At 31.3% G+C, this 23,269-nt stretch overlaps 2 protein-coding genes across 4 annotated transcripts; both read right to left on the reverse strand.

The window, feature by feature from the left end:
* Positions 1-2,768: 2,768 nt before the first annotated feature.
* LOC139490296 (transcriptional regulator ATRX homolog) lies at positions 2,769-7,450 on the reverse strand. Its single transcript, XM_071277133.1, has 3 exons — positions 7,335-7,450; positions 6,603-6,887; positions 2,769-3,520 (listed from the first exon to the last, which is right to left on the reverse strand). Exons 1-3 carry the CDS (start codon positions 7,395-7,397, stop codon positions 3,008-3,010), a joined length of 861 nt encoding a protein of 286 aa, XP_071133234.1. The 5' UTR covers positions 7,398-7,450; the 3' UTR covers positions 2,769-3,007.
* A 5,240-nt stretch (positions 7,451-12,690) lies between these two features.
* Positions 12,691-20,830, reverse strand: LOC139488100 (uncharacterized). Of its 3 annotated transcripts, none has more exons than XM_071273482.1 (5): positions 20,757-20,830; positions 20,377-20,477; positions 19,845-20,012; positions 14,243-14,721; positions 12,691-13,977 (listed from the first exon to the last, which is right to left on the reverse strand). In XM_071273482.1, exons 1-5 carry the CDS (start codon positions 20,770-20,772, stop codon positions 13,929-13,931), a joined length of 813 nt encoding a protein of 270 aa, XP_071129583.1. In that variant the 5' UTR covers positions 20,773-20,830; the 3' UTR covers positions 12,691-13,928. The 3 variants fall into 3 exon arrangements, 2 of the variants coding, with proteins under 2 accessions (XP_071129583.1, XP_071129584.1); XM_071273483.1 differs by lacking the exon at positions 20,757-20,830 and adding an exon at positions 20,597-20,633; XR_011655927.1 differs by lacking the exons at positions 12,691-13,977; positions 19,845-20,012; positions 20,377-20,477; positions 20,757-20,830 and adding an exon at positions 19,562-19,614 and having other exon boundaries at positions 14,602-14,721.
* Positions 20,831-23,269: the final 2,439 nt, after the last annotated feature.

The raw sequence follows: 23,269 nt of genomic DNA on the forward strand, positions 1-23,269 counted from the left end.
GTCAAACAAATATGTCTGTCTTAATTTTTTGAGGTACTACTTAACAGGGTATCTTTGTATTTGGTCAGCAGCTTTGAAGTGATAATTTGTGATTAAGTAAACTGATGCGTTTAGAGCAGTTCTGGCAATTAGTAAAATGTTCATTAGGTCAAATTATATCACCCATGCCATAATGAATCTAACAACTCATTGTTAACTTTAAGCAAATTTTGCAGTTTTTGGTTATTAGAAAAAAAAAATATAAACAGCAAAAATGTTAATCAAAATAAATCTATAAATAAGTTGATATGATCAAAATTGTTGATTGACCCATCAAGGAGTTATAGCTCTTTAAGGAAAAGTTTAAACAATTTGTTTATCATATTTTCAAACTTCAAAAAATCTTCTCCTTCGAAACTGCTTAATCATTTCCAGCCGCTCTTAAGCTGAATGAGTTCAGAGTACATTGTTATTGATGATTTCGTATTTAGTTCTCCTTGACACTTGCATTATCAATTTACAAATTTATTCATGTTTTAATACTTTAATATAGTTGTACTGTTGCAAATCTTTCTCTCTCTCACAAAATCATTTTAAAAAACCCAACACGTTTATGTATCTTTAATTAGAAGAAAGTACCAATACAACTTCTAAAATTCTGGTACGATAAAATGACTTTCTCTGTCGAATTATGAATTTCAAACAGGGTATACTACTGTTGCCTTTATTTCCTTCTGTTGACTGTAGTTTGTCTCATTATTGGAAATGTAGCAATTGATTTATCGAAAATATGATGACATGATAAAGCACACAACACAAAGCTGACAGTGAAAATCTAAATTCCTATTTCATATATTTTACTCATAATTTCGGCTTCAAAGGTAAAGAACGAAAACTCGGTGAATACGTAAAAAAATAAAAAAAAGTATGAATACATTAACACTTCCTATTTTCCAAATATTTTAAGAGTGAAACATTTTGAATTCAGATTAAATCAATAAATATGTGCCGTAGTATGAATTTTTTAAAGTGTGATAACATTTTGTTTGTTTCAAGAGTGTGGAAACATTACATCTACTTAGTTTATTTTTATTTCAGATGTCTTTCATCTTTCTCTACTCATATCATGAGTTTATCCTGTTAAAAAAAAAACTAAAAATAAAATGACTTTGCACCACAAGCAGATTGAAACTTCAAACTGTTTGTTTTTAATTATTTTATAATGAACTAGACAATGAGAATTCCCTTGATAGTGATATATCGTATGAAGAAGTGTATAAGGTTCTGTTGTCACAGTTAAACTTTATAAGACCTACACAACTGCATTGTTAGCGTGAACTCAGTTTTTGAATAGTTGCCAAAAAGCTCTACTGCATATCCAAGACACTCTATGAAAAAACATTAGCTTCTATGTCTTTTAATCTGTACTGTACTGTACTTAATTGACGCATTACTAGTCAGTGGTTTAAGGAAGGAACGAAATACTATAGATCTTATTCCTACTTGAACTACGAATACAGTAATATAAAACAAGATAACCACATAAATTATCACCATCTGTAGCATTTGTTGATTTCATAGAAGCACATTCATTGATAGTTAGAGAACTTTTGTGTAAACAGCAAAATAATGAGCAGTAAAATCTTGAATGCTATTTTCCACTGTATAAAACCATATATTCATGTTTGTAATTAACTGGCTGTTCTACTGATTGGTTTATGATCAAATATGATTTCATACAAGGGTGTCTACTCTCTCCAATTGTGTTTTACATTTTTTAATGACTTTGTCAATTAAATTAAATATTGCATGATGGAATTAATATTGATGATGAAAACATTTGTTTTTTGTATTTCGTTATGCAGGTGATCTTGTATTTTTAACTGAATTTTTAACTGAATATGAGAAAGACCTTCAAAAGGTTTAACACACTTTAAATTTGTTGTGCTGTAAAAACGATTTTGTCGTTAGTCCAGAGAAATAAAAAAAAGTGTACATTTCAGGACACATAAGTCATATGTCTATTTGTTGAAAAAAAAAGAAAGAAATATTTGTATATGGATATGCCTATTAAATTTGGAGATATATATGTAAAATTCAGGTGTGCTGTTGTGCCTTTGGTTAAAACAAACTAGTCGTTACGTATATCAATCAGTCAATCAATCAATCAATTTAATCAAAATCAATCATATTACGTACTTTGTTTAACCTATTTTTAATTTACTTTATATTATGTTTAAAAATTATATTGTAATTATTCTGCTCATTTTGGGCGTCGTGGTTGGCAAATAAAATATTTTTTTGTTGTTTGTTTGTTCGTATATTGTTATTGAAAATAAATTGTGTTTTATAAACAATCTAGTTGAAATAATGACATTGTTGATGAGAAACATATACTACTGAATTGCAAAGTTAATGCATAATTCGTGGCAATTTAATTTAGCTATATAAGCTCTTACAATTGCGATTTTGTAAATTTGTCTGATGATGATAAACCAAGGATTTTCTGCACTGATGAAGGTTTATGCTAAAGATGTTGCCAAAATCTGCAACCATGCATGTGTTTACAAGACAAAAAGTATCTTATACAATTGTAGATAATTGTGTGTTTTGCAGAAACGATTTCATAATCTCTGAAAATCTTTTTTTATAGCGTCTCATTGTTTTTAAATGATATTGCGATGTCTTTTCTAATTTGGTGTTTGTTTTTAAAATTAATAATGATTATTATCTAAAACTTAAACACAATCGGTAAATAATTGATAATTTAAATGTACTAGTAAGTTTTTATTGAAGCAAGTGACAGTTTAAGACAATATTAATAGCATTGTCTAGCGAAAGATGCTAACTGTCCAAAATAAGCTGACAAAGACAAGGCTAATAAGAAAATAACAGTATACAAATACACAGCATAGAAACTAAAGCCAGAACAACACAAATCCCACTAAACATTGAGGTGTTCTCAGGTGCTTAGAAAACATGCATCAGTTTGTATCCGTTTTTTGTTTGCTATTTCTGGCTAGAACTTTTACCAGTCTGAATCCGACCCACTATACTCCGAATCATCTGAAACGATATCATCAGGATCACACCAACTGGTGTCCGAGTCTGGAACAACTCCGGTGAATTTTATTAATTTTAAACATGAGGCTGGAACCGTACCTATCAGTAAAACTTCCTGGTGACATTCTGCAAATTTATTGAATCTTTCATTTACATCTTTGTCATTTATCTCGTGGTTTTTCCTCAATTTATTTGTTCTCAAATCAATTATTGTTACGTCTTCTGGTAAACTTCCAACGTCGATTTCAGCAATGTCCTTCGTACCCCATCTATATTTACTGTTCAGTTTTAAACTCCTCAACGATTCTGCTTTGAAAAGTGATGAACATGTTGAAATGTACTGAGAAGAATATTCTTGTGTACTTCCAGTTGCAACATGGGTAGCAACTTTTTCCTTTTTATCTGGTGATTTTGCTGATAATCCCTGAGTTATATCTTCATTCTCACGAAGTAATCGGTACAAGTTTGCAAATTTTTCCTGATAATTAGAACAAAAATAGTAAATCAATTTTAAAACATGTAAATCGGCAAAATTAAATCGCGACTATTTAATAACAAAAATAATATCATGGTTAAGTAGATTTGTTTTACTTGCTTAGGATACAACTCTTTAGATTGATAAACTAGTAATTACATTACATATATGATGAGTTGCGAATAATTCCGTAATTTTGATTGAGCGAAGTATTTCTTTCCGTGACAATGTTGTTACAATGCATCGTACCTTTGTATTCTTGTCGTTCATTTTTGCTACTATCTTTTTTTTTTTTTTTTTTTTGCGTTTCTTTGTGACATATGCAGTGACTCTGTTGTTATACATTCCGTCATGATGTTATTATGCTATGGTTAATGTGTGTTTACTTTTTTGTTTGTTTTTATAGTGATCAAGATTATTAACATAATGTTGACGGCTGCACCCCTATTTTTGACATTTTTATTTATTATCTCTGTTTCTTTTGTTCACATATCGTTGTCAATGTAATATACTTTTATATGATTGTCGTACAAGTGAGACGGTTAGCTGGCTTCAAAACCAGGTTTGATCTACCATTTCCTTAAAAAAAATGCATGTACCAAATCAGGAATATGACAGTTGTTATCCATTCATTTGATGTGTTTCATCTGTTTGCCATTTGATAAGGGACTTTCCGTTTGAAATTTTCCTCGGGGTTCAGTATTTTTGTGATGTAACCTTTTAATCGTTATTTCATGAAATTATTATGAAATTTAATGCCAGATCCACACTTCCTAAAAGTCTATTAAGAGCATGTGTCGCTAGCCTAGGTATACTAAAAATCTTCAACGATATGGCCTAGAATAGACTTCCTTATTTGAAGTTCCCGTCCTGCTGTTCAGTTTTGCTAGTTTAAGTTTTTATTTATGTATCTATTATAGCGTTTTTCGGAAATGGGGGGGAAGAACCGCAAAAAAATGTAAAAGTCATTTATTCTTATAGGAATCTTCAGACGATTTAAAGGTTACAATTCTGATTGTAGATCTTGTCTTCTTTGCTTATTTTAATTTTGATCTTTGCATGACAGTTTTTTTTTTAGATACATGTAATCGGCAATTATGACAAAATTTGATAAAAGTCGTCGAAATTGTCATTTTCCCCAATAAGGAGTCATCAGAAGATTTTGTACGGCACTTATTTGTAGATCTTGTCTTTTTGATACTTTTTCGTGAATAATAATCTGTTTGTTATAAGGTTTTTTTTAGACATTGAGCAGAACAAAATAGGTAGAGGGAAATAACTTAGATAAAAAAGAATAGATAAAAGATCTCATCATTTGGATCATATTTGCCCCCGACAGATTTTCTCCATTCATTGCTGTTTTCAAGATGACAGACCAAACATGCATGTTATATTTAGCCATTTCAGTCATGTTATTAGGCAAGCAGGGCCATCGGATACATTTAAACTAGATACATTTATGGTTGTGGTCTTGTTTTATTAATTCGGTCAAGTAGTTTTAGAGGAGAAGATATTCATAAGAGTAAACGACGACGACGGGCGACAAACGCCAAATGGTGAGAAAAGCTTGTTTGGCTTTGTTATCCGAGTGAGCTAAACATGTGACTCGATCGAAGCCTTTACACCCCAATGAAATTGCGAAAAGAAGAAGTAAATTCTTAAATGAAACACTTTCTCAGAAACAAACGGGCACAACGAGTACTTCTAGTTATTTTTATTTTCTTAATTTGATAGATGCTTTTTTGCAAATGTTTGTTTTGAAATTGTAACACAGTGATGTAACCATATTTTGACTATTTTACCTATAATATGTCTGTTTTGTTCACGCATCGTTGTAAATACAACGGATTTTGATGCGACTGTCATACAAGTGAGAGGTTTAGCGCTATAAAACCAAATTCAATCTACATGTGAAAATGTCTGTACCAAGTGAGGAATCTGACAGGTGTTGTCTCTTCGTTTTTTTGTTTTGTTTTATCATTTGATTTTTCCATGCGATTAGGAACTTTCCGTTTTGAAGTTTTCTCGGAGTTTGGTATTTTTTTTATTTTATTTTTTGTTAGAAATTTAAAAGATCCATTTTTTTCCCTAATACAATCGGCTTTTCCATATTAATATTTTTCTGTTTTAAAATTGCTTATTTTAGGATAACTAAGTTTACAAATATCTATGGATCAAATACCATATATGTGAACAACTACATGTCATCAAACATCCATTTAGATATGAAAACAACATCATCGTTTGGTCATGTATCTATTCAAATCTTTGGTTTTTAACGTTCAATATGTCGATACACTCGCAAAACAGCCCACAAAACGATGCACAGAAATCTAAAGATTAACCAACACCAACCCTATTAAAACATTTTTTTATTACGAAATACTTTTACAAGGAAATGAAAAATTTTGAATTCTTTTATATAAAATGACTTGATAATTATGTAAAAACAAGGATTGAAGAAAGGTGTTCGTCCATTTCAACAGGTTCTACCGATAAAAATTCACATGTTGAAAATTGATCATAATTTTATGAAATTTATTATATTTTCTGATATTAGTGCTAGTGAAACACATGTTTTATTGTCCCCTATCGTGGGGGTATTAGCATAGTTACAGTCCGTCTGAAATACCTTGTTAACGCAACTGTTTTGAGATCATATTTAGTATCACTTGATATAAGAAGATGTGGTATGACTGCCAATGAGATATCTCTCTCATTCAAGTCACAATTTTGTAAAAGTAAACCATTATAGGTCAAAGTGCACACACCGAATACCACAAAAAATGACATGACTTGCTGCCATGTTTAATTGACCACCTCACCTCACACTTTGCAACTTATCACTATCGAACTTCTGATTAAAAGTGATGTGATTTTATCAAATAGCAGTGGAGAAAATTATTACAGGAATGTTTGATATTCAGACGGAAACTGTGAATGTATATTAGCCTCAAGTCATAGAGCGGGAACATTATAAATGAAAATAGTGGTGCTCTCATCTAGATTCGACCACTTAGGGGAGATAAGACTCAATTTTACTATTTCAATATAAGTTACTTTTTGGACGTGGTGAAATAATTACCGCTTCTTTTCTCCTTTTCACAGCAGGTTGTGGTATTTTTTCCTCGTTGTTCTCTTCTTCTGTTTCCGGTTTATCACAGTATGTTTTGATTTTCTTTGTGACTTGTTCATCTGTCAGTGATGGTGAGGTTTTCACAGGTTGTTGCATATTTTCTTCGTCGTTCTCTTCGTCATTTTCCGGTTTATCACAGTCAGTTTTGATTTTCTTCGTGACTGATTCATCTGTTGACGATGGTGATGTTGAATTTCTACGTTTTCTTATTGTATTCGTCTCTTCTACTGTTTTCTGAAAGTTTTAATATGATTAAAGAACGATAACTCGAAATTTAAAATGAGCAGGGAATCATGTTTTCACTTTGTAACACTATTTTTATTCACAATCCTCGCCAGAAGTTACATTGCTAAAGAATGACTATTTGTTATATTTATATTCAAATATATACTATATAAATATAATTTAATCTAATCAACTCACCATAAGCTACATCAACTGTGATGTGAAGGCAAAACTTGACTTGATCTTTAAAAAATAATTAACCCTCTTTTAATTTCATTTGTTTATTCCTTTTGGAATAATCTTTTTTATTAATATATTCCGTATAACAAGGTGGAAATTTAAAATTACGTTAAAACAAAAATTAATACGGAAAATCAGCAAACAACATTCAACCAATACATCATTTGGATAACTAAAAACGAAGTAATAACTTTCAATAAGAGCTTCAAATGATACCTCAGCTTGATTCGTCTGTATTTCGATATCTTCAGTGCAAATTGTTGCATTAATTGCTTCCATTCTCTCGAATCTTTAGGTGATTAAAGTGTAGTCGTCTATTTTAAATTCTACCTACCAATTACAAATATGTAAAAAAGTATATTCTTAAAATTAAAAAAAAAAAACAAATATTTCTTTTATAGATAAGTTTTTTAATAAATTTTTTTATACACTGAAAAGTACTAAAAATTAGAGTCATATGAAACGAGTGAGCGGTGAAAAATAATGTTTATCCAATTCTTAAACCGATTCATGTATATATCATAACATAAGTCTTCTGTGCACGATTTTATCATTTCTTACTCAAAATATAATATCGTATAATCGGCAATTTTTGTTGGTCCCTGTCTGTTATGATTTAACAAATATAGAAGCTAATTAATTGCCGTGTTTTGAAGCCGTATTTACCGATTGTCACATAATAGTTAACAATCAACAAAGAACCATGGATATTGATCACGTGTATAACACGAACAATCAGATAATAGTATTTCAATGACAGATCCATGCGTATTTTGATAACCGGATTTTTACGAGGAAGGTTACGCTAAGGTCACTTGCATACGGAAAATGTTTCGGCGAATTGCTTCCTGGAAGCAAGGAAATAAAACAAAAGTCAACATCTTTTAAGGATAGACAAATTAAAGGGTTTTCTTAAAAATTATTATCCCTAGGATGTAGACATAGATCTGATATCAATCCAGGGACTATAATCGGGGCGACTTGGGTTATAAGTCTGTTTTTCATTTCAGTTCAGTCAAACATCAAAATGATAAGCCGAAACACACCTATACTAAGAGACTATTTGACGAAAAGCTTTGTTACTTGGCAGGTTAATTACCGTCATATTTTCCTTACCATGTTACATCATCATTTTTATTAGAAAATGTTTACAGGAGTAATAGAACTTTGACATTTTTTTTAGAACTGTAACAATGCCATCTTATAAACCTGGAATGTATTAAAGGCCGAACCTGTGTACTAGTAATTGATAAGATATATATTCAGTCTCATTTAAGTTTAAAATCAGACATAAACAGTTGAAAATTTTCATATTTTCAGAAATTTGTGTGCCTTTCAAATCTTAAATATGAACAAAAATCATAATGAATAACGTTCTTACCTTAGTACAATCAAAATTACATAGGTATAACTAGTTATTAAGCGGATCATAGACGTTGAAAAGACACCAATTATATATTATTATAAACTCGACAGAAACAAAAAATTCATTATATAATACAATTAATATATATAGTGTTCGATATAAATGTGTTGTATAATTGCATAACCAGGCATGATATAAGAAGATTTAAAAAATATATTGGGATTTATGCATGATTCAATATATAAATTGCATGTGTTTTTTCAAACACACGTCTGTAGCAATGTGTATGATGAGCACCTCATGTATTTGTTATCTGCAAAAACAGTTATTTTGTTTTAATTGAAACTTTTTGAAGGCGCTTAAGAAGATTTCTAGAATTTGATCAGGCACATGTGTATATCATCTATGCTAATAAATTCGGAGACCAAACTGTTTTAGCCGGTTTGTCTCCTAGCCGACGATCGTCTGACGTATTATATAATAATAAACAGTGTATGTATTGTACTTTTTTTTTAACTTTATACAGGTATTGCTTTAATTAGCGTAGCTCAATTAATCAAACTATAAATAAAGTTTCGAAGCTTGTTCCTTACTGTCTACGTTTTGTCTACGAAAATGGTTTTGTATTCATTTTGTCTTGATTCTATGACAACTCGGCCCACGAAAATTTGACCAATTCAAACACTCTCTCTACTGAATACAACTTAAATTACTTTATCAAATTCGCATTATTAACAAAACAAATATAATAACTCGAAGAAATATGGTTAATCATTAGATTGTTTTTCTTCTTCACATTGTAAGTTCCTCCTTCGCAGAGCACTTGTGTACAAAAAAAAGAACTCGCACGACTCGAAAAAAATACTACAAACTGGCACCACTTAAACTTTTTTTTAAATCATCCAAGAGTTCTAGATTGTTTTCTCTGAGTTATTATCTCCTGTTTTCTCTGAGTTTTTATCTCCGTTCGTAGAGTATCCGACTCACACAGAACCAGAACTTGGCATGCACCTTTCGAAAAATAAAAATAAATGCCACAAACTAGCATCACGGAGAAATGTTTTAATCATCAGTGTTCTAGGCTGTCATCTTCTTCTCTGAGTCATTTCCTCTGATCTATGAGCACATACGTATCACCGAGACAGAATCTTCTATTTAGACATCCAAACGCACATGAAAGAAGAACTTACAATCTAATCAAAACTATCAACATAATGAAAACAGTTCGAGAAACACGAACTTAAAGTATGTATGACCATACAAATTTCAAGTACTTTTCATTAGTTATCAAAGGTACCAGGATTATAATTTAGTACGCCAGACGCGCGTTTCAACCTGCGCTTGTGCATGTATTTTTTATATTTATAATGCCGAGCATAGTGAGGCAAAATATTTTTGGTTATTCTATGCTTAATTATATTGATCTCGAATGTTTGTTTGTCACATCAATTTAACTTCTCTTAAGGTTGCACTTTGTAAATGCAGCTGTTTCTCATAGCACGCCTCTTTTGGAGATATCTTGAATATTCATAGAAAATTATTTTGTTTACATACTGGTTCCCAGTTATGCTCTCTGTGTTCCATCTCACACAGACATAACTTGGGAATGTTACCAGTACATAAACATGTGCATATTGCTTACATTGAAATATGTGGTAACCTTTATTTCGAGGTAGGGGTAGTTGTTAGTGTTAGTTTAAACTCTGAGAAGTTCAGGGCATATACACGTTGAAAAAATGCCGCACAGCCCTATATTTTGACCTTTGAAAAATTTATTTGGTGCATATGAACTTTCAATTCTACGATAAGATTTTTTTTCAAAACTTCATAGTAAAAGTGGTACAGTTTAAGCCGTAAAAGGAGTTCTTATGGGAAATTGCATTGTCAATATTTACAGAAATGCAACCTTAAGATACCTTAAACATGTTTATGCCACCGTCGTTGTCAGCGGGAGCCATACGTGTTACCCGTGAATGTCCGTCCGTTGTCCCTTTTTCTTTTTTTTCCGTTTGTCCACTTTTCGTTTCCGTATGCTAAGAACCCCAACTCACAGACCGAGTTGGAATTTTGACAGTGAGTCAATTGTCTTTAAGAGTTATGTCTCTTTATATAACTCTAACTGAAGTTTTTCTCGTTCCAATTTTTTTGAACTCAAACGCAATGCTAAAAATCAAAACGGTTCAAGAGGTATGTTCCTTTATAATATGGCGAGTTGGATATTTTTTCGCTGCTGCACAATTACTTACGTTTGCTTTACATAAATTAATATAAAAGTCATACACAATATTACTGGTGGATCTTGTGTGGATAAAATGCACTTCTGACGTATTAAAATTTTCAACTTGTTGCCTTTTGTTGGCTGTTGTTCGTGTGTTTCTTTGTCAATTGTATTCTCCAATTTATCTATATTGTAGTCCTGTGGTGTTGAGTTGTCCTTTTGATGTTATATTTCACATGGCTATAAAAGGAGAGGTTTGGCATGCCACAAAACCAGGTTCAACCCGCCATTTTTTTCTTTAAAAATGTCCTGTACCAAGTCAGGAATATGGCCATTGTTATATTATAGTTCGTTTCTGTATGTGTTACATTTTAACGTTGCGTCGTTTGTTTTCTCTTAATTTTGAGTGTAAATTCACATTGCGATAAGACGTGTCACGGTACTTGTCTATCCCAAATTCATGTATTTGGTTTTGATGTTATATTTGTTTTTCTCGTGGGATTTTGTCTGATGTTTGGTCCGTTTCTATGTGTGTTACATTGTAGTGTTGTGTCGTTGTTCTCCTCTTATATTTAATGCGTTTCCCTCAGTTTTAGTTTGTTACCCCGATTTTGTTTTTTGTCCATGGATTTATGAGTTTGAACAGCGGTATATTACTGTTGCCTTTATTTATGAACACCACAACGCTGACAGAGATTAAATGTTGACGAATTCATTGACGGTTCTGGAATTATGTCCTTTTTAACTTGGAAAATTGCATTTTTATTTTCATTTTCCGCACTTAGTAATTTTTTTCAACATATACACAATTCTTATTTTGATATCTTCGAATTTCGAGATTGATTCATTTACCATTATAGAGTCATTCTCCGTTTTCACTCGAAAAATTTCAAAGCTTTATCTGAGGCATTTGCGTCCTCAGACACATTATTCTTTATTTTACAAACCAAACTGCTATTATAAAAATCTCTGTCCACTCGTTTAAAGATTCAAATCATTTCTACCTAAAAATATCTCCTAAGGGGCATATCAAATCCTAGTTTTTTGTACAGTTTGGAGGTAGAGTCGTCGTCGTTATTTTCGATGCCCTATCATTCAGCAATGTGTACTCAGAATTAAATTGTAATACTAGTCAGTTGAGGAAGTTGGGTTTCATTCATATATTAGGGGAGAAATCACTACAAAAGATATATATCTAGAAATTCCTTGTTCGAAATACATTTTAAAAACCAAATGGAAAATTTCTGTTTGATAAGATTTGCATACATATTCATGTTTATTGTATTCAAAACAAAAACTATCTGCATACATGTTGATTGTATTCAGAAAAAAATCAGGACGTTGGTTTTGTCTTTTGAATTGTTTAACATTTTGGTATCCTGTTGCCCTGTATATATAACCTTTCGCAATACGGTAATATTTTTTTATTTATTTAAAAAGACGTACGATTACTCCTGATTGTTTCTATCCTCTTCCATTGGTATCAGGTAGATAGTTGTCTCATTGGCAACCATTTCACATTTCCTTGTTTGTATAATAATATCCACCACCTTCACGTTCTGCGATAAAGATGACTGATGCAAATACAAAATCCTGGTATCAATGATGATACTTTTTTTTTACTTAAATGGTGAGTTATTACGTATCACTATAGATTAGACAATATTGTCTTTCTTTTGTTGTTGTTGGTTTATTAAATCATTTTATATTTTTCTACACATTTATTTGACATGGGAAAATTAAGCTCATGACATATGTTTTGACACCTTCTAAGGTTGCGGTCTGTATGTTTCCTTCATTAATTTTTCCTTGATAATGTTTTGTTTCATTTACGTATACCAAACATACGTATCACTATCTTAATAAGGTCTATATTAGAAATATGTTCATGGGCGAACGAAAAATACGTGCATACAATACATGTATAACCTTTATCAACAAATATTAAAATAAAAAATCTTATATGCTTAATAAGAGGCAATAGTAAATTGTCAAGATTATTTTTATATCTAAAGTATTTATTATATTCAAAACAATTCTTCACATGATATTTATTTGTTGTGGAAATGTAAAAGATATAACAATTGCACGCTAGTTTTCCTTGACATAAACATTATTAATCTACCATTTACATTTAAGTCATGTTTAAACAGTTATTTTTGCACTGTTGCAATCGTTTTGTTTTGGTTCCGGTTCGTTTGTTTTGTGCGGTTTTTATTCTCCCTCTTCATGTCGCTAAAAACCAGGTCAACAAGCGCCTATTCACGATTCCCGATATTGGTGATTCAACTATCCTTTTTCCTCTCAAAAAATAATTAGAAAACGACACATTTAGGCGTCTTGAATTAAAGGAGAGCAACAAAACAAAAAAAAAATTAAAGAATGGCTTCCCTTCTCTTGGCTGTATTTAGTTTATCTCATTATTAAATATGTGGAAATTGATTTATTGATAATGTAGTATAAAGCGTACACCACAAAAGACTTCCAAATACATGCATATTCAATTGGTATATATACAATATACTGAAACTTAAAATGAAAATGAAAAACCGATAAACATGTCAAAAATTGAAATATAGATACAAACACTTCCTTTCTCTACTTTAAAAAAAAAATTATGAAAAGGTATACATTTATTTTTGTTTGATATCCGATTTTTACAGATTAAACGTGTTTTTCGTAGAAAAAGAATTAGAATGGTGACTAAACTGTTTTTTCTGTTAATTTAAAACTATTGAATTAAGTCGTTAATGTTATATACTTTGTATCTTCTTATATTTTATTTCATATATCTTTCATATTTATCATGCTCGCATAATGATGTTGTCTCTGTAGAAAACTTAATAAATAAAATGATTTTGATTTTAAATTATACAATTAGTTTCATGATCTGAATCAACAAACCATAAATGTTTTACACACATAAAATATATACATGTATAAGCATACATACGAATAGTACTATTAAAAACAAGAGTTGTGATTAGTATAATAAATTGCTGTTCATTATGATCACAAAACTACATATCTTTACTGGCTTTTTTTAGTTTTCAATAGCTCTATTTACTATTACTTTATAACTAGCATTGTCTCATTTACCAGTTATTGAATCAATTACAAGTTTCGTCTAAATTGTATTTAAATGTTTATCTTCATTTTGTATTGATCGTTTTATAAATGTTTTCAATTGTTTTCAATTATACATTATTTCGGCCTGGAACTTTTATCAGTCTGAATCTGAATTTGAATTGTGTGAATCACGGACAAACAGGAGCCTGTAATTCAGTGGTTGTCGTTTGTTTATGTGTTACATATTTTTTTTTCGTTCATTTTTTTTTACATAAATGAGGCCGTTAGTTTTCTCGTTTGAATTGTTTTATATTGCCTTATCGGGGCCTATTATAGCTGACTATGCGGTATGGGCTTTGCTCATTGTGAAGGCCGTACGGTGACCTATAGTTGTTAATGTTTGTGTCATTTTGATCTTTTGTGGATAGTTGTCTCATTGGCAATCATACCACATCTTCTTTTTTTATAAACTCAAAATCAATAGAATCATCAGAATCACTACAACTGTTGTCTAAGTCTGGAACAACTCCGGTGCATTCTATTAATTTTAAACATGATGGTGGTACTATACCCACTAGTAAAACTTCCTGGTGACTATCTGCAAATTTGTGGAACTTTTCATTTACCTCTTTTTCATTGATCTCGTACTTTATCCTTAATTTATTTGTTGTCAAATCAATTATTTTGACGTCTCCTTTTAAACTTTCAACGTCTATCTTAGCAATGTGCTTCATATCCCATTTATATGCACTGTTCAGTTTTAAACTCCTAAAAGATTCTGCGTTGTAAAGTTTCGCACATGTTGAAATATACTGAGAAGAATAACCTCTTTTATTTCCGGTTGCAACGTGAGTAGCAACATCTTCTTTCGCATCTGGTTGTTTTGCTGATAATCCTTTGGTTATAAATTCATAATCACGAAGTAGTCGGTACAACTTAGGAAATTTTTCCTGAAAATCAGAACACAAAATAACAATTAAGGAAAACACCTCGACAAAACAAAATGATAAAATTTGTTAATTCTGTTGATGATTTCGCCTTTTAAACTATTTATTAATATATAACACTTCCATACTTTTTCACGGAAATCAACGGGCACAGAGATCACTTAATTCCTTGTTAAAAACATTAAACGATCTTCTCTCTGCAAACCATCATTTCCATAATTATAATTTGCATAAAAGATAGGGAAATGTGGTATGTTTGCAAATGAGTCAACTATACATTTATACCAAAGATGGAAATATGAACTAGTGCAGGTTACCGAATTTCAATTCAGATAATAATTAAAAGCAACTGACTGTAGCTCTTCAATTTTGATTTTGAACGCTCCTGGTGAAGAAGAATCAAGAAATGTGCTTCGAACAATCCAAACATAATGTTCTTTTTACTTCTAAGACTGTTTAATATAATATACAGAAGCAAAGGTATCTTTATCCGATTTTTTTATATAAATAAATATTTTGATAAAATTTTACACAGAGTAAGAATGAACCAAGTTGGAAATAAATTTCTATAATATGACGAATAAGGTGAAAACAATATAGACTACACAGAGTTGGAATATTATAAATGATAATGGTAAGGCTCTCATCTAAATTCAACATTTGTGCGATTCAGCTAGATAAGAACCAATTTTAAGGATACTACTGATACTTAAAGGACTGCTGCATACCTAGATCTCTTTCTCAATGTTGACACAGATGGACGACTTCACACTAAAATCTATGACAAACGGGACGATTTCAACTTCCAAATTATAAATTTCAATTTCTCAGTAGTAACATACTTCTTTCGTTGGTGTTTACATATTTCAGTTGATACGTTAATTTCGTGCACGTTCACACTAAACGAAATTCTTATACATGAATGTGCTCCTTACGAAGAAACTGCTCCAACAGAATAACGAAGGGGGAAAGTTTAACAATGACATACCTTAAATGTTGTGGACACTATCACGAATTGGTTGATTTATACAATGTGTCTGTGTCTCAACTAACTAACGACATTTTCACCACGTCTAAGATTGATGTTTACATCTACGTCGTCTGATCTTTTATCGAACGTGACGTATTCCCGAAGATAACTGTTTTGATGAAAGCGAATTCGCATTGCTATTAGACATGTATTTGTTTATCCAAATAAAGGTAATAGTAGTATACCGCTGTTCGAAATTCATAAATCGATTGAGAAAAAAACAAATCAGGGTTACAAACTAAAAAATGAGTGAAACGCTTCTAATATAAGAGAACTACGACACAACAGAAACACAACAGTAAAATGTAACAAACACAGAAAGAAACTATAATATAACAATGGCCATTTTACTGACTTGGTATAGGAAATTTTAAGAAAAACATGGTGGGTTAACCTGGTTTTGTGGCATGCCAAACCTCCCGGTTTAATGGCATTGTTAAATATGTCATTAACATGACAACATTACATGACAGGACTACAATACAAATGAATGGGAGAAAATATAAGACAAAGAAACACACGAATGATAGCTTACACCAAGTTCTAGCTTTAAAATTTAATACGCCAGACGTGCGTTTCATACACACAAGACTAACCGGTGACGCTCAGATGAAAACGTTTGAAAGGCAAAACAAGAACAAAGTTCCAAAAAGTTGAAGTCCAACATTTATGCATTTAGCTGTGTTTTGTTTGTAATTCTGATTGGATATTGTTTGATGTCTTATCGTTTGTAGTTTGAATTATATTTCAATTTGCTATAAAATTGAGAATGGAAATGAGGAATGTGTCAATGCGAAAACAACCCAACCATAGAGCAGACAACAGCCGAAGGCCATCAATGGGTATTCAATGTAGCGAGAAACTCCCGCAGCCGGAGTATGTGTATATATGTATGTAGGAGTCAAGATAATTAATCAACTAGTGCATTTATATGATTTCAATTTTAAAGCAACTTTATGCACAGGATATTTTTGTCATTACAGTTTGATTTAGAAAAATAATAGAAATGGTTAAAATACAATTAGTTACACCCTAAATAAACCAATTCTATATTAATGTTCTTTTAATTGTAAGAAATTACACAAAATAAACCATTACACGCTTAATACCGATTTTATATTCAAACCAATAGAAATTAATCTGTAACTTCACTTTTTGTGGCGTTGATACATTCGTGTGACGCACAGTTCGCGGTTATCATTCTGTGGTTAGGATGTTGAAATGTACTATAATATTTAATATTTATCGCTATTTTGTGCATTTTTCCTTTGATCTTTTTTTGTGATATTTTTCATATCATGCTACTCGCTTAAGATGGAAAATTATCGCTAGAAACTAAGCATGCACGTGGCGTTGCTAACGAAATTGACATGAAATTGACAACGTCGTCATAGATAAAATAGCGATAAAAAGATTATCATTGTTCATCTCAACTCGATTGCCTGTCTCGCTTTCGCCGTCCAGGCTCAAGGTGTCATACCACCAATTACTCCCTCAAATTTAGAACGTATGTGAAAGTAGGCCTACTCGGACAAAAAAAAGTGCATTTGATGTCATTGTTCACCTAAACTAACTAACAAATTTGCAGAAATGAAAGTTTTGTTGAAAGAGAAATATATTAAGACCATTTTGAGCCAAAATTTACCTGTCTATGAGTTTGCATTAAAAATTGAGGATTAATGCGCTCCATAGTATACTAATTTAAGATTTCCAGAAAACCAGGGGTTATTTTTAGTGGTACCTCCTTTCGGAAGCTCTCTGCTTTCTTATATGATTTTGAATGTATGTTGAAAATTGGCATGCAGAAAGGTGACACCTGTACAATTCAGGATATACCTAGTTTCTATGAAGTTAAACTTAAGGTAAAATATTTAGAAAGCTGTGAAAATTGCAAAATTTGGTTGAACAGATAGGGACTTTTAATTGGTGGTATGACACCTTTAAGCAAAATGCGGTGAAACATCAAAATCAGAAAACAATTGTTTTTTTTTGTCTTAACTGATCATTTGAGATAATAGTGGCCACATTTCAATCTTTTTGGGGGCAAAATGTCACATATTGCAAATTTAGAGCCTAAAACTTGAGTTTGTCCTATTTTTAGCTTTTCCCATCCTGACAATATGCTTTTATATAAAAAAATGTCCTAAATAATGTTATAAATGCACAGAAAGTTATTCTGTGGTGTTAAACATTGAAACATAAGTTGTTTACTACCTCCAAAAAAATTTTGTCATGCAGATTTAATGAAATTATTTGATTTTTACCCCTTATAGCATTGCGTCATACTATGTACTTGGCAGATAGCATAGCCTAATGTAATCACTGCAGAAACTCACAAAAGCACCATTTATTATTCCTAATGAAATTTTTATATCTTAAATTTTATTGACCGATGTAAATAAACACAGCTAAATGACCATGACTGCACTTTTGATCAATTTGTAGTACTTTACTGACACCAAATGAAAAAAAGGGGGGTCAATATTCCTTGACACTTCAATACCTTGGATTTTTTACTAAATTCATTGCAAAAATTGTTGGAAGTCTTTAAAGAAGTAGAACAAACAAGAAAAAATCAGCAAACAATGATCTTGATATTGAAAGTTTATGTTCCTGTAGCCCAAAATGAAATTTTCAAGTGATTTCTATCAAAGTCATACATTACAGTCAGTTTAAATTGAGCTGTGAAATTTTTATTATAAGTCGCATAATGCTCAGATAGGCTGTTTTTAACTACAAATTGACTAAGGATTAAGAATAAAGCAAAATAAAAGATTTCTAATCAACTTTTTTGTCTCTTTAGGTGTCATACCACCAATTACTCCCTCAAATTTAGAACGTATGTGAAAGTAGGCCTACTCGGACAAAAAAAAGTGCATTTGATGTCATTGTTCACCTAAACTAACTAACAAATTTGCAGAAATGAAAGTTTTGTTGAAAGAGAAATATATTAAGACCATTTTGAGCCAAAATTTACCTGTCTATGAGTTTGCATTAAAAATTGAGGATTAATGCGCTCCATAGTATACTAATTTAAGATTTCCAGAAAACCAGGGGTTATTTTTAGTGGTACCTCCTTTCGGAAGCTCTCTGCTTTCTTATATGATTTTGAATGTATGTTGAAAATTGGCACGCAGAAAGGTGACACCTGTACAATTCAGGATATACCTAGTTTCTATGAAGTTAAACTTAAGGTAAAATATTTAGAAAGCTGTGAAAATTGCAAAATTTGGTTGAACAGATAGGGACTTTTAATTGGTGGTCTGACACCTCAAGCGCGAAAATCAATCTCGTTGAAATAATCACCGATAATCTATAATTATATATGTATTTCTCTGTCAGTTCTGAGTGTTGTTTATTTTTTCTGACTGTAGTATTCCTGTCACGCAATGTGTTTTTAACATTGCAATAAAAGCAGGAGGTTTGACTATTCATACACAAAATCTTCTTTTTGTCAACACTGTAACCATTTTAAAGCGTATGAAAGTTGTAAATACGTCTAGTGTTTATGTCTGATATCGTGAGTATACATATAAAGGCGCATTGTTTAGATGCTAAAGACAATGCAACAGTTTAGGAGCAATTTTATTTCTGTCATTTTAAGCCACAATGTTTATTTTAATGGTATATATTTTAATATGCTGCATTAGAATGGAGTATTGTATTTTAAGCTTGTTTTTCGTAAAATTTGATTTTACTGTCGCAAACTCAATTTGCTACAGTAAAATATACGTTTCACGAAGGCCAAACTTAAAATACAATACAGTATTCTTCTAAATCTAGAAGTGTTTATTTAGATGTGGTCAAACATACCGCTTCTTCTCTTTTTTTCACAAGTTGTGGTATGTTTCCATCGTCGTTCTTTTTTTCATTTCTGTCATTTTAAGCCACAATGTTTATTTTAATGGTATATATTTTAATATGCTGCATTAGAATGGAGTATTGTATTTTAAGCTTGTTTTTCGTAAAATTTGATTTTACTGTCGCAAACTCAATTTGCTACAGTAAAATATACGTTTCACGAAGGCCAAACTTAAAATACAATACAGTATTCTTCTAAATCTAGAAGTGTTTATTTAGATGTGGTCAAACATACCGCTTCTTCTCTTTTTTTCACAAGTTGTGGTATGTTTCCATCGTCGTTCTTTTTTTCATTTTCAGGTCCATCACAGTCCGTTTTGATTTTCGTAATGTCTGGTTCATCCTCCGGTAACGATGATGCTGAATTTCTACGCTTTCGTAATGTATTTGTCTCTTCTAGATTCTGAAAATATAGCATTGATTAATGAACAATAACTCGAAATTTAAATCGTAAAGTGAATGCAGTTTTTGATTTTTTACCTTATTTTAATAAAAATAACCCATCGTTTGCTCCGTTACTGTTCTATGAAGGTAACACATGAATCGGTCTGCCAAAATTTATTTGACCTTTTCTTTCTTTGTTCATTCGTTTTTGATAAACCGATTTGTTTTTAATATTTTTTCAAAACAACTAGATGAAAATATAAAATTACATTTACATAAATCCAAATATTGAACTGGAAGTTTAGCAAACAGTATTTACCTATCCAATCATACTTGTAACCGACAACAAAGTATTAACTTTCAATAAGCACTTCAAATTATACCTCAGCTTGGTTCTTCTGTAATTCTAAGTCTTCAGAGCACAATGTTGCATTACTTCTGTCCATTTCCTCTTGTCCTTTTGTTATGTTTTTAATCTTTTGATCTATTTAAGATTACACCAATCTATAAGAAATATGATAAGATGTTTTAAGTATGAATTGTTTACCCATACTATGGATGACTCTGTTTTCATGAATCTATATACACAAAAAACAAACTTACCGTACTAAAAATAAGGAAGTACATGTAAAAAACAAACAATTATGTCGTAAAAGAAATTTTGAAAAACATTTCCTTTTGCAATTTTCTGAAAATAAAATGCATGTTCCCTTTTATTTTTGACATCATGATATTACATATATTTATATTTAGGGATACAAACTATGCAATTTTCTCATGTGGCAGAACCAAAAAAAAAAAAAGGTTCAGCGGCATTTTGCTACTACTTCATCTTAAGGTAGCACAATACAAAGATTTTTTCACTCCCAATCAGACAACTTTAAACTGATGTATTTCAATTCATCCTTCTTTATATTTTATAAATGAGGTACCAAAAGAAAGAAGAAAGATTAATCTTTCAAATTGTGATAATTTCATTATGACATAATTATTACATAATCAATTGTTTTGTAATTAGTCGCTATATTGTGATGTCCATACTAGAATGAATTTAGCTTCTTTGTTCTTCATAGCATCCCAAAATATTTTATAGATTGTTGTACAACACAGCTTGATCTCCAAAACTGTCAGTTTAGCCGAATTAGTTTTGGATAGTGATATGTTTTTATTTCGACCTTTGTACAGAAGTAAGAAAAAATGTGCATTAATTAGTATTAACAAACCTATTAGTTACACTACTGCTAGGGAGTGTGTTATTAAGAGATTAAGACTAGTTGCACCTGAATTGAATCTTGGGTTGCATTCGCTTAGGTCTGGTGGTGCCACTATGGCGGCAAACTCAGGTGTCAATGAAAGGTGCTGGAAGCGCCATGGTAGATGGAAAAGTGATTCAAGCAAAGACGGCTACGTAGCCGACTCTGTAGAAAGTAGGTTAGCCGTATCTAAAACTTTAGGCTTGTAGTATATTTATTTTCTTATTTTTCTATCTTTGTTGCTCTTTGCAGTACTCGAGCTAGTCAACAACTGATAATTTAAAAGTTCAATACCTTCAGATATCTTCTGTTTAGCCCTCGCAGCAGATGGGTCTTTTGGCTCGATAACAGCTTCTGCTTCTTTCAACGCGACAGACACTTTCTGGTTGAACTTAAATTGATCTTCACAACTTTTCCTCTGAAATTTGTAACTGTCTGTTGATAACAGGTCATTGTGAATACGGTTGAACTGCGCTTCCGAACGTTCCTTCTGTTGTTGGTCATAAACTTGAAATTTAGTAGTAAATAAACTGTCCAACTTAGATAAAAATTCATTCTGTGATCTATTTACTTCTTCACTAACGATACGCTTCACATTATTTTCTAAGTCATCCATAGCGTGACGGTGAACGGCACTCACAAAATACGATGTTCACAGTACGAAGTACAGGCTAGAATTAACTATATAAAACAGTCACTTTACAGCCTAATTTTTTGGCGCCAAAAATTCCTACGCCTACACGTACATGTATTACACATGCGCAAGAAGACAATCAATTCCCGTTATACTTATGTGCCTCGGGAATTTTTTATTAGTTGTATAACACTATAATCAGACATGACATGGAAAGATTTCAAAAACAGATAGGGATTTCGGCATGAATCAATATATCAATTAAATGCGGTTTTAAAACCACAGACGAACATCTATGCCAAATTTATATAATGAGAAACTCATGTGTTTGTTATCTTTTCAAAACACTTGACCTGTTCCAAACATTTTTCATGTACTGATTTAAGAGTTCGTTCGAAAATGGGATTAGGCACATGTGTCTATCATTATACATATAGTTTTTTACAATTGCATGCTAAAGTTTATTATTTTCATTTTTTGGTTGACACATCAAAAATAATTTCTTAAGATACCTCAAAAATGTAAATACCTCCACCGTAATCAATCAGGGCATTTGTTGTAAAACCTTGACTCTCCGTCCTCTCGTCTGTTCATGGATCTGTCCTTTCGTTCGTCCGTCCCATTTTTCTTTCGAAACTGTAACTTAAGTATTCAATATCAAAATTTCATAGTACTCATACACAATGTTGACAATGAATCACAAAACCGTTCTAGAGTCATGCCTGTTATAACTGAGATAATTGCATATATTTTTCGTTTCTACACTCAGACTTTAATTTGTCAGTCTAAATTTTATGAAACCCAAACGCAATGCAATGAACCACACAACACAGACAGAGTTGAAATTTTGACAGAATGTCATGAATTGTTTTAAAGTCATGGCTTTTATGTATATTATAACTTGAAAGATTGCAATATTTACAGTTTCGGCTTTGACTTAAGTTTGTCTTTTCGAAATTTTTTTAAACTCTACACATTCTAAGCAAAATAATATATTTTTAATTTTCGATTGTCACATCAAGTTAACCTTCACTTAGATATCTAAAACTTGTTAATGTCCCACTATTGTCAACAACAATGAGTCACTTATCACTCTATCGTTATGTCCTTATTTAACATGGAAAATTGCTAATTGTGCCTTTTACCTATTGTTTTCTCGTCTCAGACAGAGTTCAAATTTAGTAATGAGTCACTCGCCGTTCTAGAGTTTTGCACCTTAATAACTTGGTTTCTACACTATAACTTAAGTTTGTCTGATCTAAATTTCATGAATTGCATACACAAAATACAAAATGCAGACGGAGATTAAATTTTGGCAGAATGTCATTAACGGTTTTAGAGTAATGCTCCTTTATTACTGGAAAAAATTGCAATGTTTTCAGTTATCCG

The sequence above is a fragment of the Mytilus edulis genome, chromosome 9, assembly GCF_963676685.1.
Source record: "Mytilus edulis chromosome 9, xbMytEdul2.2, whole genome shotgun sequence".
Classification (NCBI taxonomy): Eukaryota; Metazoa; Mollusca; class Bivalvia; order Mytilida; family Mytilidae; genus Mytilus; species Mytilus edulis.